Raw genomic sequence first — 19,560 nt, forward strand, 5'->3', positions numbered from 1 at the left:
GTCAGTACAAGCAGTGACTGTGCTTGTGATGTTTGCCAAGCCAGCCTCAATGTCTCACTTAGAAGTGCCTGTGAAATGAGCCACTTGTTAACCCTGTGCCATCGCATGTCCTTGTAACAATCTCCAGGGCCAGTGGCCCAAGACTGATCTCAGCTGCTGCCAAGCCACAGCAGCAACCTAAGCTATCAGATTTTACCCTTGGCAGAGCCTCACCATGAAGCAGTCTGTATCTGTAATAAAAACAGAAGCAGTACTGAGCTCGGAGTTTTGTATTTGCATGCAAGGGGCAGTTCAGAAACACCAAGAAGGAATAAACCAACCCAAATTCCATTATGCTATATCAGAAATCCCCAAAAACGTGGTTTGAAATTTTGGCATATAAATTCACTTGTCACTTTCCTCAGTTTTAAACAGAGACACTTTCAAAGGTGCTGCCTGGGACTCTTGCTAAATATGTGCTAATTAATACCTGGGTGATTGATTTGTATACATGCGTATACACACACAGAAAAACAAAATGTATTTGTATATGCACATACCAAGAACACATAAATACATGTGGCTTTTACTTAGTTCTGAGTGCATGCACTTCACATTCCCAGGTGATATCATATGAAATAGAAGGTAATCATAATAACTCATAGTTACTTTTACTTTTTCCTAAGAGAACATTAACAACACGGTCTCAATGCTCAGTACTTTTCTGTATCACCACTTACCTGGACAATAGCACTGTAGTATCTATAGTCATAATAGTCATCAATGGATATATAAAAATACATATATATAAATCATGAGTCATTTCCTCTATGGAGAAGGAGGAGTAATGCTCAGGAGAAGTCCTAAATGAGGTCTATGGTAGAATCCAGAACTTAAACCAGAGCTACTAAATCATCATTAGATATATTCTGACTGTCTTTATAGACATTCTTATTACAGGTGTTCACGTGGAAGGAATGACACATGACTCAGACTGTACTTAGGGTATTTGTGCTCCTCCCCACATATCCACCTACATAGGATCCTGCTCTTTATGGAAGCTGCACCTGTGCTCTCATCTGTGCAGTGAGAGCCACTGAGAGCATCGTGAAGTCCATGGGTAAGGGTTTAGGAATCTGTGCTTCAGCATTCATTTCTGAAAAGCCAGGGATTAAACTTCCATAGGTTGTAATGTTTCCATAACTAATGGGAACCTAATGGACCATTTATTACAGCAAGTAAGTGTTGTCCAATGTGAATACAGACCAGAGGCCATGCCTGAAAACGCCTCAGAGATGAACTGCATGATCCAAAGGTGTTAATCTGAACCCTAGCAAAAGCAATTGAAAGAATGAATCTTAATTATGTTTAACCTTAATTAATTTAATTACTTAATTACTCTGGTGTGACCATGTGCTGCTTGTGTTTACATTAACAAATTCCGGATAGCATGAAATAAACTGAACATAGCATATCATTAAGTAATCAAAGGACATCTCAGTGATTGCTTCACTCATTTTCCAGTTAATTATGTGAAGTCCTGTGTTTCTCTGTTTGTTGCTCTCTCCTCTTTCAGCAGGACTACTGGCTAAGAACGGTGTCAGGGAAGATGGGCCAGAACTGCATGTCAGTTCATATGCCACAAGCTCCTAGAAATTTCTGCCTTGCAGTTTCCATCTCAATTTTCCTCTTCGCCACCTTGATCTCTTCCATTTTCTATAGTTTCATTTCTCCCTTGTTGCTTTTCATCTACTGCATCTGCGCTTGCATGCACTCATCCAATGAGGAGACCCTTTTCTTTTCCTATACACCCCACTACATGTGACCTTCTACCTTATTCTGTGTTTTGTAGCTCCTAACCCTTTCCAACACCGTGTTCTATGTTTTTTATCTCATTTGGTTGTCCTTTCATATTTAGATCACAAGCTTCTCAGAGCAGCAAAAGCACATTATTTCTTCTGCTTAAGAAGTCATAGAAATTTCAAGAGCTGTATAAATACACAATAATCAATAATCATAATGATATCACATTAAGATTCAAACCTACAACCTCAGCAGCTACTGCAAAAGAAGTAACTAATAAAGATTCCATGTACAGAACGGTGCTGAAGCTCTGTAACAAGATTAACTTAAAGAATTTCTTATAGGGAAGTTACTAATTAATCTGCTAGAGTTAAGAGTTACCTAGCATACACCTATCTGGAATTGCTTTGTAAAGCTGAAACACCATGGTCTGATAGGAAAACCAATATAGTGAAAGTGAAAAGATTTGAGTGCCTACACAAAGGTATTCAATGCCATGGTAGATGCTCCTAGGTATGCACTAAATTGGTGGTTGCAGCTCCATGTGGGCATGGACTTCAGGAATATGGCCATGTTCTAACTGAGTGCCCCACATCAATGTCTCAGGTGCCCTCTACCTCTCCCACTTGCAATCTGTGTTTAGGGAACCAAGTTTCCCATGCTCGTATCTTCAGCTCAGCAGTGGTCTAATCTTTGAATCAAAATGTAAAACTCTAAACCAATCTGCTTACAAATGGTATTGAACTCAGCATCTTATCAAGCTAAAGAACTCCAAGGATGATTCCTTAGATGCTGACTTTGCAATCAGCTTGCAGTCCTTTCACCCTCGGAAGTGTAAAATTATAGAAGAAAACAGAACAAAAAAGAGTTAAAGGTGATAAATACCTGGTGTCAGGAGTATAACAGAGGTGACAATCAGGGAGCAGATAACGAGAATAACAAGTAAGGCAATTGCAATTCCTTTCCAGTTTCTTTGTGGAGGATTACTCCCCACCAGCTCCTAGAAATATTAAAGGAAAGCAAATGTTTAGAAAAGGCACTGAAAGACACAAACAAACTGCAGAAAGCGAAGAACAAAGCATTCCTGCACAACGTGGCCATGGTCAGGCAAGCAGGTAAGCCAAGTACAGTTCATGATATTGTAATACATTGTGGGGTCAATATAATTCCATCTAAATCAGACGATGTGATAAACAAGTGCACTGCACTCACAGGATTCTCAAGCACTGCCTGCCTACACCGATCTTACTTATCAACGGCCAATTTCCTACCTACCCTTATTAAGTCTGAATGAAGAGCTTTCCAGTAACTTTCAGATGACTTCTTAAATAAGATACTAGAGAGGAATACAGGGAGATAAATAATTCACAGGAGCACGTATGGAGATAAAAATCAATGAGGATATCTCCATGGTGACCTTTTTTGCCTTCTGAGAAAACATCACGTCCACTCAAATCACCTCTCCTTCATTCCTATGTTGGTAGATCTAAGGACACGAAGATAGGTGTCATGTTTAGCACACCCATTGTATTTACTCACACCTTTTGCTGGATTTTCCCTTATCATTGCACACTAAAAGTGAATTCATTCATGCATGAAGCGGCTACAGTATGAAGCATCCATGCTCTCCACTTTCCTAGAAAGCTGACTTCCCTCCAGAGATCAGACCTCAGAGCCTGAACAACTCTAAATGCTCAACCTCCATGCTGACCTCTCTAATTGTCATGGTTTTATGGTTTGTCATCACTATGCTGATGGGTCCGTGGGTCCCTTTGCTCACTTGTCATGGAACCCAGTTGAACCAGGCGGAATGGTGACACTAATTTAGGATTCTTGCTTCATTTCCTAAATTATGATGTATAATTTAGGGATCTTCTAATATAAACCTCCTGGTACCTGCTCAGAGCCTTTTCTTGCTCTTCTCCCCCTCCCCAAGGAACATAAAAAGCCTTGTAATAGAGTAAGGGTTTTGATCCAGAGAGCTTATTTTCAACTTTTTTTAGCAACCTCTTCCCTCCTTGCTTTCTTCTCAGCTGTACTTGGCTTTTTATTTGAAATGCAAAGTAATTTAGAAGGAACAAATTTATAGAGAAATCTGAAAAGTAGGTCAGGGTCCTTGAGAAATGTAATTTTGCCACCAAGCAAATAGAATGTAAATACTTGCATTTTTATAGCATTTTCATCCTAGGTACTTTTACAAATATTAATTCATTTAATCGTAGGACAGAACACCTTCACTGGGAAAGTATTTTGGACTCCATGTCAGACAGTGCAAATAAACCCAGGAAAAAAATCCAGGTGTTGTTAGAAAGGGGCAGAAATATTCTTCTTTCCACAGCAGGGCATGGGGCGACCCAACAGGATGATGGGAGAAATGGGGAAAAGCAGCTTAAAAACCACAGTGCTTCTGTACAGCCATTGCAAACCCTGTCTGTGTCTGAAGGACGTACAGAGGGAAGTGCAGGCAGCTCTACAGGACTGAAGGAAACACTCCCTGGAAAGAAACTAACCAGCTCCCCAAATGTAAGTTTTAAAGTTGAGAGAACTACTTAATGAGTTTGAATCTGATCTACAGACCCAGATCTACAAAGCACAAAGTTTCCCCATTCATGCATGTTCTCAAGCTTTCAATGCACTGATACTTCCATTTAACCCATTATCATATCACAACTCCATTAATTCTTTAGTCATTCTATCAATACTGGAGCAAAAGCACAGCAACTAAGACTGGGAATTTCTAACACATCAAGAAAACTATTCACCAACAAAACTTTGGGGTTTAATACACTGCGACAAAGCAGAAGGAATGTTTTCATTTTGCTTTCAAAACATCATCAGAAATTTTTCCCTGATAAAAAGCAAGAGGAGATAAATGACATTTCAAATAAAGGCAAACAGCTATATTCAGGACAGGCCTGGACAGCAGCTTTGCTGTTCTCAGTCACTTGTAGTCTCTTCCAATGGAATTACTTATAGGACATCAGAACACAATGCCATACAGACCAGCACCCACATCTTAGGTCTCTTCTACCTTTATTTCTCTTGATTCACAGAATCATAAAGATTGAAAAGACCAATAGGATCATCTAGTCCAACCATCAACCCATGCCTGTGACCACTTCAGAACAGTGCCACACCTCCACATTTCCTGAACACCTGGAGGGATGGTAACACCCCCACCAGGCTGGGCAGCCTGTTCCAATGTATCATCACTCTTTCTGAGAATAATTTTTACCAAACATCCAACCTCAACCTTCCCAGTGCAACTTTAGGCCATTACCTCTTGTCATTTCAAAGTATTCCAAAGGGTTACTGTGACCATCTTTCACCTCCAAGATGTTACAGCCTTACCACTTTCCCCTGGTTCCTCATGTCTTTGCCTGCAAGCTCCCATCCCTTAAAAAAGAGCACCTGCAAGCACACATCAGTTGTTTATATTGCTCAGATAAGTTTCTGTGTGGGTTCCAGAAGCCAGGAATGTGTTTAATTAATCCCTAGGCAGCTATGGATTCAAGCAGATTAGAAGCACTCCCGAAGTGGCATCTCAAAGGGTTTGTTTCCAATGTGCAGCACAAAGGTCTAAATTCCCCACTCCTGAAAGATTCTATATCCAAACTCAACAGTGAAATACAGCGTTAATTCGGAAGTTATTACTTTGTCTTCAGTGCTGAAATCTGAGCATAAACCAAGCACACATAGTTTCTGCCCCAACAAAACGACCTACCTAAAAACAGGATAGGAGATGTCACAACAAAGCCGATCATCTATGTGAATCACCTGCCCTCTGCTTCTTAGGAAGAATTCACACAAAGCCTATATGACCTCTGCAAGCGAGTGAGTCTGTCAGCCTCTTTTTTCTCCTTTTTCCCTTTTCCGTTTCCACCCCCTTCTATCTCTTACATAAAACCTTAATTGCTTCTGGATTAGGGAAGTAAGACAGATGTTACCACAGCTTTTAAAGTAAGCACCCTCCATTGATGCTGCGTATTACAAACTGTAAATGTTATCACTCTCATCTTCATTTATGATTGAAAAATAACACTAACCACCTGTGAAGCTGACTTTGAAGCCATAAATCCAGACATATACAGTATTTTAAGACTCTAAAATAAGGATTTGTGGTGACATATTTTCCTCCCTGTGAAAGAATCACCGCACTGACATGTTAGGGATGAAGGCAGGATGTGCTCCGATCCAAGATGCTGTCAACAAAATTATTTCTGGCATAGTTATTTGAAACCTGCCAAAAGTCTGCCTGCGTGGTGGCAATATTACAATAATAGCTTTTTGAGACAAGAATTCAGTCACAACTTTGATCTTTGTTTTCAATAGCTATGTCAATACTGTTCCATGAGAGAAGGACACTGCAGACATCAAAGAATCAAAGAATCACAGACTGGCTTGGGTTGGAGGGCGCCTCAAAGATCATGAATCTCCAATCCCCCTGCCACATGCAGGGCTACCAACCCCCATATCTAATACCAGACCAGGCTGCCCAGGGCCCCATCCAACCTGGCCTTGAACACCTCCAGGGATGGGGCATCCACAACCTCTCTGGGCAGCTGTTCCAGCACCTCACCGCTCTCTCTGTAAAGAACTTCCCCCTGACATCCAACCTACATCTTCTCTCCTTCAACTTAAAACTATTTCCCTTTGTCCTGCCATTATTTGCTCTTGTAAAGGGTTGACATCGCTTGACAAGCACCAGTATTACCAAATAATGCTATACATCTTGGGCCGAAATCCTTAAAAATATCAAGAGTGCCATAGAGGGCAGGTCGTGGTGGGCTTGTGAGTACTTTTCAACATGGAGTTGTCACTTCTGTGCTTAAAGAAAAGTAACTGAGAATATGTGCTATCTGGTGTCATGCACCGACAGACCATTCAGAATGCATAAACTGATCTAATTCTGCTGGAAATCCCAGTGGCATTGCTACATGTGCAGACAGGAGACTGAGTTCTCTGCTCAGTTATGCCAGTGTAAATCAGGAAGGATACAATAAAATAAAGTAAAAAGTAATTGAATGAAACGAAAGCCTGCCTAAGAACTTTATGGGCTTCGGGGGAGGTTGGATGGGGTTTACAGAAAACCTTGTGTATAGTTTCCACATCTGCCATTCTTGCAAGTGCTTTCGCAAGCTCTGCTTCTTGAACTTTTGATTTGCTTCCCTATTTTAACTAAATAACCTGAGCACAACCCAAAATGCTACACTCAAACAGAGCAAACAGAGAAATCTTGTTGGCACACAGTTAATTCAAGTGTTCTACCTACTATTTGTGCTCCATTACTCTGAATTATAACTTTTCCCTGCTGACACAGCATGGTGAGTGCAATGTATGTGGCAAGCCAGCCCCTAGATTTCCAAGCACAGCCCATAATAAAAACATTTTTTATAAAAACTCAGGAAATAAACACTTTTGCCCTTGGCAATAACTCCTATGACCTTCAGTGGAAAAATAATCTTGTCATTAATTAGCTCTTCATAACACAAAATTGCTGCAGCTTATGACTGCTGAATAATACTACAAATAAGATGAAGAATCGTTAGTCCATATCAAAAGATTATTAACCTTGCCTTGCAAAAACAAAATAGTAATTGCAATGATAATGGCAGCAAACTGTTAGCGTAGAAGTGGTTACAGTGGGAGGTTTCCTGAGACCACTGTTGTATTGCTGATTGATAACACACTGCCTTAGCTCACACTCTCCCAAGTCTGGATCCTCTGCTGCTCTCCTGCCTTGAATTTAGGATGGAGGCTCTTCCTGGGCAGCAATAATTTTTGGTACCCTGCCTGGCAGAGCGCAGACCTCAATCACTAAAGAACTTGAGAATATCATAACACAAGTAAACAATTATAAGCAAATAACTGCATCTTTATCTCTGAATTCAAGCCAAATTGCTTTTGCTGGGGCTTTTTATTTCTTTTCGTCTCCTTCCCTACAGCAAACTCCACTGTTGAGATGCTAAAGGTGACACTTCAGAGATCTCAGTGAGAGGAAGAAAAACCTGGTCTGCTTTTACAAATGAGGCATGGCACGCATGTGGGCTTTCCTGCACAAGTCCAATAGAATGATTAAGGGGGATGAAAAATGACAACTCTTATGCTTTTCTTCGCTTTTCACTGACAAAGTTAAACACAGTGTTACTTCTGAATTTATCAGAAAAGTCTGTAAAAAAATCTAAATACAGTAATATCTGGAATTCCTAGCTGTGCTGTTCCTGTAGAAATGGATATTTAATAACTTCCCATCATTTTTATGAGTACTGTGATGAAATGATTTTGGATTCCCTCCAAACCTAAGAGCACCGGAAGATTAATTTAGCATCTTTCAATTTTGAACTGGCATCTCACATGACGTTTGTACCCAAGCATAGTAATCACATTACTCTCTTAGCACCTTACCATGCACAAGTAAACAGATATTGCACAGATATGCACAAATATTACTACTCTAAGTATTCCCAATTTTCCCTAGTGCTTAGGAACAGAGAGACAAAGAGGTATTTCCAAAGTAAATTAAAAACTGGGAATGTGAACTCTGAATCATAGAATCATAGAACGGTGTGGGTTGGATGGGACATTAAAGATCACCCACTTCCAACCCCATGTCATGGGCTGGCTGCTCCCCACAGGACCAGGCTGTCCAGGGCCCCATCCAACCTGGCCTCGAGCACCTCCAGGGATGAGGCATCCACAGCTTCTCTGGGCAGCCTGTGCCACTGCCTCACTGCCCTCTGATTAAGCAATGTTTTTCCTAACATATAATCTAACTTTTCCCTCTTTTAGCTTAAAACCTCCTTGTCCTATCACTACCAGACAATGTAAAAAGTCAGTTCCCCTCATGCTTACTTCAAGCACTGGAAAGCCATAATGTTACCTCCCCAAAGCCTTCTCTTCTCCATGCTGAACAAGTCTAACACTCTCAAATCTCTGAAATCCTGCCAGGAGCTTTTTCTCTAGGTGAGTTAATATCAAGCTTTGAACAAAGTTGGGATTGTTGCATGAAGCACAGCTCCAGCCAAGGACATGGCCATCTTCTGTATCAAGCCTAGGAGAAAGGAGATGGCCATGGCTGCATGCATGTATGGCAAATGTATGTAATTTGAGACACATTTACTCAAGAATTGGGATGGTCCTGCTTTAATGCATTCTTATTAATCACCTTCATTCTCCCACCTTCAGCTTGATTCATTCATCTACCATGTCCTAGATCTTTTTATAGCTCCTGGCACAGTGGGACTGCCAGTGCTCACAGGGGCACATAGCTGCTACTGTAATTCAAAGCATAATTAAAGATTTATTCCCAGTAGCAACTTGATAAAATCAACAGCTTTTCTTTGACTTCATTTCACTGTTTGATATAAGCACATGCGTTCTGCTAGTAAAACTGAACCAAACTATTTGCTAGGGTGAAATACCTGCTACAGCACCAGCACAACTTGGTTTGATGCTTAGGATTCTATTTCATAAGAATCATCAGATCCATGAAAAGACTTGGCAAGCCCAAATGCTGCAGATTGTATCAGTGATATAAGGACCCCCAAGTGCCACAGAGCTTACTTAGCTCCAGCTTTGCCACCATAAAGCACTGAACACCTGGCTCCACCCAACCCAATCCAACCCAGTATACACACAAACCTTGAAACAGCTCATTCCCATACAGAGAACATCTGCAAAAGATGCTGCTGCTAGGGCACGCTGGGATGCCACTTTTCCACCTTATTTCTTGAAGTATTTCAGTTTCAAGAAATGGGAAAATAAACCTGTCTGCAAGATTTGAAAGCTTTGAGAAACTCCCCTTTACTTCTCCCAGTTCCAAACAAATCATAGAATCATAGAATTATTAAGGTTGGAAAAGACCACTGAAATCATCAAGTTCAGCTGTCAAAACATCATATGGGTATCAAATGCCATGATGCTAATACTTGCTAACAGACAATTACAGTTTTTAGAAAAACTCTATTTCAGAAAGACAGAATGTAACATTCAATTTCTGACTCTGAATACCAAGAAACAATTTGTGATAAGGGAAGTGGTGAGGTGTTTAATCTCCCTGGGCAGAAAAACAGCATAAGAAATTGTTTAATATTATATTTTACTAAATCCTAGACACTTTTTTTTTTTTTTCCCTATAATCCACTTTGTAAATAATTTGTTTGCAAATGCTTCAGGAAAGAAAATATGAAGCAAACAAAATTTAATTCTTAAGTAATTTGTTTGGGAACAATGTGAGAATTGGCCATTAAGACAGCAGACTTTTGTGGTCACCAAGCTGCGAGGGCAGATGAGGGAGAAACACCAAAGGAATGGGAACAGCAGGGGGGAAGAAAACGGGTTTATCGTTTCATTTTGTGCTCTCCTGAGGTGTCCATCAAACTCAAGATGTAGAAATTGCACTGTGTGCTAAGAAAATAAAAACTACCTTGCAAGGTTACTTGGAAGCAAACCTGTGATACACTACCCATAATATGGATGCATGCGTGAATTAAAATAGGCAGGGACAGTGGAAGAGTAGATTGGCCAAGGTTGGCCAAAACATACGTAACTCTCATTAACAATCAAAGCTTTGTGCATATATGGGTAAATAAATAAAATAATTACAAAAAAAAACTCAACAAATATCAACCAAAAGAAAAAAGGATAAACATCCAGAAAGAAGAGAAGCACCCTCAGTGCAACTGTTCATGCTACCTGCTGTCTTTAAGCAGAGGTTTAAATAAATCAGCTGCTTTTCAGAAGATCAAAATGCCACCCCTTCATCATCACTTCTACTTCTGGAGAATGGAAAATTTTAGATGAGGTCCCTGGCCAACGTGATTGTTGCAAGGTGATGGCTCCCAAAAGCCCTGCAGATGTGGGCGTGTTTGGCCAAAGCAGGTCAGATATAGGATCAACCTCTCAAGTCCCATAATGGTGATGGGACAGGGACAGGGGTGGATGGGTGGCATGAGGTGACACCGCAGTGACAGTTCAGAACTCTTCTGGGGAAAAAAAACATTTGATCAAAGCCCATAATAATGATACTTCAAAAGCAATGAAAATTACCTAAGCTTCCCTTGGTGAGATGCAAAGCAAAAATCTTTTGCTTACTGAACAAAAAAAAATGTCCAAACTTACAGGCAGCTGATGATAAAATCTGACGGGCACACACTAAAACACTCAAACTTTAGTAAAGGAAATCACACATTTCTGTCCTACTGAGATATGCATTATACATAAAAGTCAAGTTCAGCAAATATATATATAAATACAAATCTCCCTTAAATAAGACTGCAGTATCTCACAAGAAATAAACATTCCTTCCTGTTTTAAACCTGTTTTTATCCTTATTGAGGTTGATAACATTTTTAGTAGCATGCTGGAGTCCTTTCATCTTTTCCATATAGCATAAATTAATCACATACTGATGCCACATTCCTCAAGTGTCTGAATATCCTATTAAAATTAAAATACAGTGCAGGACATACATAAACTGCCACATCCAGATTTATTGTCAGTGCTAAAATTCAGATTATTTTTAGACTTTCTTAACAGAACTTTTATTTCAAGCCAAACCATCTTATCCACTGTACAAGACAAGTGTATCACATCACCTTTCCTAAATGCTCAGGCATACCTCAAATGTTCTCAAATCAGAAGCCACTTCATGCGTGTCCTGATTTGATGGTGAGGAAGGCTTTTTAAAAAAGGCCATAATTCGCCCTGATTCTTGCCCAGTCCTTACTTAGGAAAACTGCAGTTTGATGGATTATGGCTCTTCGAGGGTACTTGGACTCTCAGCATGAAATGCCAGAGGACTGGCTCAGCACCGAGGGCTGCTGTCATGCAAAGTGACACCAAGGTCTCCAGAGGTTTGTGAGTCTTAATGCTTGGTCTGTTTTAATTGATTTCTATTTTTACCAGGGCTCTCGCAGCCCGTTACAAAAAACTTTGTAGTCATTTATTTTCATTTTCAAAACTTTCTGGGTGGCAGTAAACAAAACCAACAAACAGTAAGTCATTTTTTTTTTCTTGGGAGAGCAAAGTGCCAACTTTATTTCCCATATAATGCTGCATTAGCAATGAAGTCTCCCCAGATTGATGCAAAGAGCTCACTGAGTACCTCAACCTTCTCCATGCCTGCTGAAACCAGTTCTCCCTTCTCTTTTATTAGAGAAGGTACATCCTCCTTTGTCTAATTCCAAATCCCTAAAACCAACTGATTACAGTATTTTTTACCCAGACCTATTTCTCAAGGGTCACTGCCATCCAGCAGCAAAGCAATTACATTATCTTGATGATTTTCAATCTCCCTGCACAATTCATGCTAGCACCTTAACAGCACTGAACATGCAGTAGGGTTTGAAAGGAGAGAAAAATCGCCCAAGCAAGCACAATGACCTTTCAGTGACATTTTCATTGCATCCAGTGCTTCAGAAAGAGTAAGGGAGAAGGTGAGTGCCTAAGAAGCAAGGAGATTTTTCTCTGCACCTCACCAGTCCCTTATTCCCCAGAAGGAGGATTTTCTTTCTGATCTTCAGAGACCTGAACAGGTTCAACAGTGAGAGAGTGCCATCCCCACACTGCTCTACATTGCTGAGGATCTTCAGAACAACTTCTGATTAAACATCTCAAGAAGGTCCTCTATGCCCTCCAAAAGAGTGGTTATGTGCTGTAATGGGCCAGCCAGAGAAGTGGAAGAGTCAGCATCTCTGGAGGTGCTCAAAAAATAGTTGTTGTACTGAGGGACACGGTTTAGTGGTGGAAATATTGGTAATAGGTGGACAGTTGGTCTGGATGACCTTAGAGGTCTTTTCTAACCTATGATTCTATGATCTTTATTTCCTTGTCCACTGCACTCACCTTGTGAGACTTAAGGACATCTTACACACAAGCAATGGTACCAAAGACCCTTCCAATATGAATTTCCTCACCAAGTACCCCAGCCAGCCCTCTCAGAACACCCACAATGAGACTGTCTGTGTGAAACCTCTCCTTACACCCTGCACAGGCTAATGACCTCAGTGGTGTTCAGATCCTTAATTCTCTGTGGCTTTACCAGGAGTCAGGCACAGAAACATTCCCAAGGACAAGAGTCGTGGTGCCTTCTTTCTCCCCCTCTGTATTCAAAGATAAAACTCTTCCATCACTAACAACAGAGTTTAGAAGTGATCAGATATGTAGCAGGGGGAGAAAACGAATGTTGGGGGCTTGGGTTGTGGTATTTTTAAAGAGAAATGAACATTAACATAGGCAGGATCTCACTTACTGCCTGAAAAAAATACGTCCAGAGAAGAATGGGAACTCTATCCATTAATATACTCTCTATATATGCATCTCTGCAGTATCCAAAGTTACATCATTTTTCTTTCACACATACCATAAGGGAATGACAAAGTTAATACACTGTATGTAGGTGCATTTTTTAAAATCAATTTAAAGGAATTCTGTCTGCTGCAAATTAGGCTCTGGCACTGGGGAAAACCATCAAACTCAAATTAACGAAAGGAACAAAAGAATTTAATTTAAAACTACATTGTAATTGTATTGTCACTGTGGTGCACACACAAATATCAGCAAGGCGCATTTTTTGCATTTTATGATTACAAAAAAGCTATTATCAGTGAAAGATAACACTGAATCATAATTAAAAGCAGGACTCTCCTTCCTACTGGCCTGCACAGCTCAACGTTTTCTGTAATACAATATAAAGTCATATGGCTAGAAATCCCATTTATTGGCTCTCCACATGTAGAGGGATCGTGATCTGATGAACCTCCAGCTGCATATTCTTCTGCATACTCAGAAAGAGAAGGATTTGGCTTCTGAACTCCCAGTTTCCTATTCAGCAAAACGTTATGATGGCCTTGGTAAAGCTGGACTCACATCTGCACAAAAGATCTCAATCAAAGTTTCAAGTTCACGCTAATATTGACTAACAGTTCCTCTAACTCCATGGTACTGCCTCCATAATGGTATTGCTGGAAACTGGGTCCCACAAATTAACATAGAATCGTAGAATGGCTTGGGGTGGAAGGGACCTCAAAGATCAGAGTCACAACCCTCAGCCAGAGGCAGGGACACCACCCCCCAGATCAGGCAGCCCAGGGTCCCAACCAACATGGCTTTGAACACCTCCAGGGGAATTACACACATGGGCTCTTGATCGTCCTTTCTTTGACTTGCAGATTATGAACTCTTCCCCTTACAATGATTATACACAGAGAAACCACTTTACCTGGAGAAGACACCAGCAGCATAGTGACCTTCACACTCAGTTACAGCAAGATCACATTCTGCATGTTACACAGCACCATACAGCGTTTCCTAAAATTATCATGTCAGAGACCTCATCCTTTTCTCATGTAACATTTGCTGTCACCACATTCAGGAACAGAAAGCTGGCACCAATGGCACTGAGGTTTTGTGAAAAATTCTGTGTCAAAGAAGTGACAAAAGGATATGACAGCTGATCCATGCTCCATACACTGGCTGTTGTGCTGGCTGCCATCAAGCAGCAGCAGGACAGGCATGTCACATGAGCTGGCTTTATTTTCCTTCCCCTTCACTGACATAAATACCTCTGCATTTATCAGCAGTTCCTCTGGTCCACATCTACCTGCCTCTGCAGATAGCAGATTATTGTTGATATAAAGAACCTCAGTTATTTAATGATGAGACAAATATTCAGCCATTAGCAAATAATGCCTTGAGGAAGAGAGAACATGGCTGTTTTGCTGCTAGCAAAAAGTAAACTCCTCCAGTGCCCCTCAAACTGCTGACCCAGTCCTGCTCTGCCTTGTCTGTCCTTTCACAGGGATTTTCTCTCTCCTTCCAGCCAACCTCCACCTGTTAGCAAACGAAGCAGTATAACTGCAGCCTTTTTGTCAGATCAGCCTGCTAGGTAGCATTTACTCCCTCCTCTCACAGCTGGTCTGAGTTACTAATGAAGGGAGCGCCAAGAGTTAGCCTTTTGGTTGCCAGGATAAAATACAATATCAAAGCTTATTACTTCACAGGGAAGGGAAGGGAAGGGAAGGGAAGGGTACGGTACCATGGTACTAGAATATTTCCCCCTACAGACCCTCCTACTTAGCTTTGCACAAGAAGCCAGTTGTCTTTTATTTGTTAGTTTTCATTTCAAAGGAAATGAGAGACAAACTGTCCTTTAGCGAGCTGAGCAGAGCTGGACTTTTGCTCCCCTGATGGAACACACAGCCAAGGGCATGGCTGCAGCCCCTTCCAGGGGCAGAAGCAGTGGGAGCTGCAGTGAGAGCTCAGCACTACAGCTGCCTGCTCTCATACGGTAAGGGACTCTGGCTGCTGTGAATAATTAATGAAAAATATGCCTGATCAGAAGAGCAAAAGCAGCAGAGGAACTGCAGAAGTAAAAGCCAGTGGCTTTCTTTTTCCTTCCCTTCTTTTCCCCCTTTTTCCTTCTTTTCTCCCTTTTTCTTTTCCTTTCCTTCCTCTTCTCTTTTTTTTTCTCTTCCTTTTCTTTTTTTTCCTTTTCTTTAATTTCCCCCCACTTCAGCTCACAGTGGAAAATTACACCCTTAAAGCTGAAAGCCCACCCCACTGCCTTGTGTGCTCCTGCCAGCATTTCATCGCAGTACTTGGCAGTGGGATGCATCTGATATATCTGCCTGGGACCCCCAGTTTTCTCACTGGACACCTTGAACTACACTGCATTTGAAGCATAGATGAAGTGCTGCAATACCTGCCCTCATGCTCCTGGGACTCAAATGAGCTCATTTAAAACCAGGACTTATGGCAGTGACTGTGAAGCAGACATGCCCTCATTTACTTTTCAGTAGGAGGAGAATGGAGGAGAAAAAAGCTGTGTGTTTTATGACTCCTTGTTAGCAAGAAATATCTTAAGGCTTTGCTTTAGTGCCCAAAGCAAGAATAAAAGATGTCTTGTCATAATCCTCATCCTTTGACAACAAGGCTTCTGAACCCGCATGGCCATTACAGACAAGTCCATGAAACCTCTGCACTTGTGTTCACACGGACTGCCCAAGGCCCTCCATGCTTTACATGCCTCACAATCACAATGCAATTGATTTCCTATTTGTATTAAGAATTCAAATTCCTAAAAGAGAAAATGCATGTCTCACAGAAAGACCCACATGGGAAAGCCCATATGAAAGTAATGTTTGAAAAAACTTTATTTGTATGGAGTCTTCCATGCATGTAAAAATTCAAGATCCTGATTCGGCAAAGACTGCTGCCACAAGTGGGAGAAGGATCAGGAGTGGCAATGTTTGACCTGCCCAATAATGGGATTGTGCTTGGAATCAGTCTCTGGAAAAATGCTTGCCATGTCCATTAGGGATGGCATTTACGTTAGTCTAGATGGCAGTGCACTTCTTCTCGTGCAACATTATAGCTATGAGCTCAGTGTTGTGGAAATGGTGCAGACAGTTTCAGAATTCTAAGTGTCATGGACGTGGGCTGCAGAGAATTCAAAAAACAGATACATAAGAGAAGTGTGAGCATTAAGAAAACGTGACGAAAAACCAGTAATTCCCAAAAAAGTCAAGAATGACTATTACAATTGTTCCTGTTTGTCTGCTTTTCTTACATTAAGTAACTGCATGATGTGCCTTGGTGTGCTGTTGCTTTCTTCGTCTAAATACCATTTTAATACTGCTTAACACAAGCAGCTCCTCAAACCAGTAACTGTATTTATTACCTCACTAAATGCTTTTGGTACCAATTAAAAAACAGTCACTGGCAGTTAATGCACACTACTGCCCTATGGCTTTTCTGCCTCCTTTCTGGTAGGATGCTCTCCTCCATCCACAGGGGAAAAAAAAAGTTGGGGATGGGCAATGGTTTCCTTTGGCCTCATATGCTCTTCAGGACTTCTCAGTTAATGGGATGCCTTTCTACATTTGGGGAACCATTTAAACTTGTGTTCATGTTCCATGGTCCTCTGTAGGATACAGAGCTTAAGCATTTCCTAGATGTTCTTGCGTATGATTTACTAAAATAAACATCATCCCTGCAGGGAAAGACCCAAGATACAACACAGGTACCCATTACAGGAGTGTCATTTTCCTTCTGGAGGATGTCTGCCCTATGCACAAGTCCCTGTATCACCACTTATCACCCAACACTGCTCACAATGCAAGGAGCCGAGCCCAACTGAACAGTGTCTTGGTTTCTAAACAAATCTGATCCTTAATCAGGACAATGACAGAATATTATGGAGTGACACAAGACAGAATATTATGCTGGTGACTCAAGAACATAAATTATATTTGACACAAACAGCACATTAGGCATCTCATAACACTTCCTCAACATTGCTGAATAAATCCTGTGCTTTCCTGCTTTTCAGTTGTCCTCGTAACAAGAGAAGACCATCAGGAGTGCAAAATCAAAAACAAAAACGAAACCATCCTGCTATAGCACACTTCAGAAGATGAAAAGCAAAGGGGTGTTTACAAGGTTGAGTCAGAAAAACAGAAACATGAATTAAGTTTTGGTGTGATTGATACTGTAAGTTTAACTACTCCATTATACCAGGCAAACTGATGAAACAGTAATATGTTCTAGCTTGCATCTCAAGGGTGCTTATAAATAGTTAAACAACTGTATCAGAATTCATCAGTTTTTAGTGAAAAATTAAATTTCAACATTGCTATCTATAATATAATGACTGAACAAGTCAGGGTATAATTAATCTTGATATTAACTGCATACCCTAGTGGTCTGTGATTTATTAAGGGTTATTCATCTAACTTCTTCTAGGGGTATTACTTCATGTATATACAATCTAATAACTTTCTTTGCAGTAACAGGTGTTACTTCATAACAATGAAATTAACATTTCTGGAAAAAAAAACATTCATCAATTGATCACATTCTGTTTTCACTTCCCTAATGGACTGGGAGAGTGATTAAAAATTAAAGCTGAAATACAGATCTTCATGCTGATTGCCTTTTTTATCACATTCTTCATTGAAATTTTTCTTATTTCAAAATCACATTACATATCTATAGTTTGACAAACTTATAGCCTTCTTAAATACACGTCTATACTGTGAGAAAAACATACCTTATTGCTTTCACTGAGGTTTAAATATTTCAACAGGCTGCTCAACTAACAAGATTCCTTTGGACCATGCTGTAACACATTACGGTCTACAAACGTCAGATCTACAAAACAATATAAAACTAAGTTATCTTCCTCCCTGTAGGAACTCTAGCTACTGCAAGGCAGTGGTTACTTTCCAGTGAGAGCAGCTGCCAAAGAAACAGTCCCTGAGATAGTCAGACAGGTCCACGTGTCTCTGATGAATGTTCCCAGATTGAGCTAAATGGGAAAGCTCAGCACACACTCCCAGGGAGGTAAGGGGATGATTGGATAAATTGGCAATTACCAGAAGAGAGGCTACAGCTTCTAAATTTGATGGCACTGCCATTAAATGGGATGGGGAAGAGATTTGGGCAATAGATGTCCACAACAGTATATACATAATAAATAATGGGGAATTGACCAGGAGTAGCAACCACTGTGCTGGTACCTAGATGTTCAGTTTATCAGCAGACTCAACAGTGGTTGCTAAAAGTTCCAATTACAACGATGACCTCCCTGTGATAGAGACTGTCCAAGCATGACACAAAGAGAGCTTAATTACAACAAGCAGTGCTGACCCTAAAGCTTCTGCTGAGCAAGTCGCTGTTGACAACTTGAAATGTTTTAATATCATTAGTGTATCTCTGAGACAGTCAGCAGCTGAAAACCCTGACATTCCCTAACACTGGTAAAGCTCTTTCCATAACCTTGTTGTAAGGAAATGCATTCAGAACCTCTGTCTAACTCTACATATTGACACAGTGTCAGAAAGCCAATTTGTTGATACAAATCAAATTTGTGTGAATTTGGATGTATTTCAAGAAAGACTGTCTCTGCTACCAAATCCCATCTCAAGATGATGCCCTGGAGCAGATTCATACCTAAAATTGCAGTACTCCAGCCATGGTAAAAACAAACAAAACAGTAAACAACAATTTCCACCAGATGTTTACCAGCTCAAATAAGACTGTTGCTTAGGGGTGAGAGAGATATCCACTGTAGCAGGCTATGAGCTACCATATGGATACAAAAGTTCAGAGCCACCAGCAGCACGAAAGCTGTATTTCTGGAGAACAAGTCCTATGAGGAGCAGCTGAGTGCTACCCACTTTTTTTTTTTTTTTTTTCTTTCAGGGATAATTTAGGGACAGAGAGAAAGTTTTGGGGAAAGAAAAGAAGGCTAGAGTTTGTAAATGTTCTTCTACCTGGTGGTACCTTGCAAAACCTAACCAGAAACAGCACAACTGGATCTCTCTCTTTCTTCTAAAGCAGGTTCTAGTAAGCCTGTATATTAAAATATGTTAATTTTACTCCACTGTGCTCAAAAGGTCATTTTCAATTTCCTGTTGGTTCAATAAAGAACTTAGGTGTTCAGCACTTGCAAAAACACTCCTTTTTAAATAGATGTTTTCAGGCAGGTTTAGGGGTTTACCCTGAATAGTCAACATTTGCAGATCCCCAGCAGGACTACATAGGCTTCCAGGCCAGGCTTCTATGTTGTCATACGTGCTGCATGCTGTGCTAACCAGAATCCTCACTAAACCTATGAAGATAGGCTTACAGTAAGTAACTGAACACAGCCCAGTCCAAGCAATGGGACTTGGTTGCCCATGACTCAACAAGTCCTTGACATGGCTTTGACTTTGCTACCAGCGAAACAAACCAATCTCAAGGGGAAGTCTTGAGTTTGATCCAGGAGCATTAGGT

The 19,560-nt window shown here is 40.7% G+C and overlaps 1 protein-coding gene across 3 annotated transcripts in view; it reads right to left on the reverse strand.

Moving 5' to 3' along the window:
* The window catches only part of DPP6 (dipeptidyl peptidase like 6), a 495,216-nt gene that overhangs the window by 155,976 nt on the left and 319,680 nt on the right, over positions 1-19,560 (reverse strand). For all 3 annotated transcript variants that reach the window (XM_090143146.1, XM_090143145.1, XM_031615945.2), the window contains exon 2: positions 2,668-2,782. In XM_090143146.1, the coding sequence (XP_089999272.1) occupies positions 2,668-2,782 (115 nt within the window). The remainder of the gene's footprint in view (positions 1-2,667; positions 2,783-19,560) is intronic.

This window comes from Phasianus colchicus, chromosome 6 (assembly GCF_987193195.1).
Source record: "Phasianus colchicus chromosome 6, bPhaCol1.hap1.1, whole genome shotgun sequence".
NCBI lineage: Eukaryota > Metazoa > Chordata > Aves > Galliformes > Phasianidae > Phasianus > Phasianus colchicus.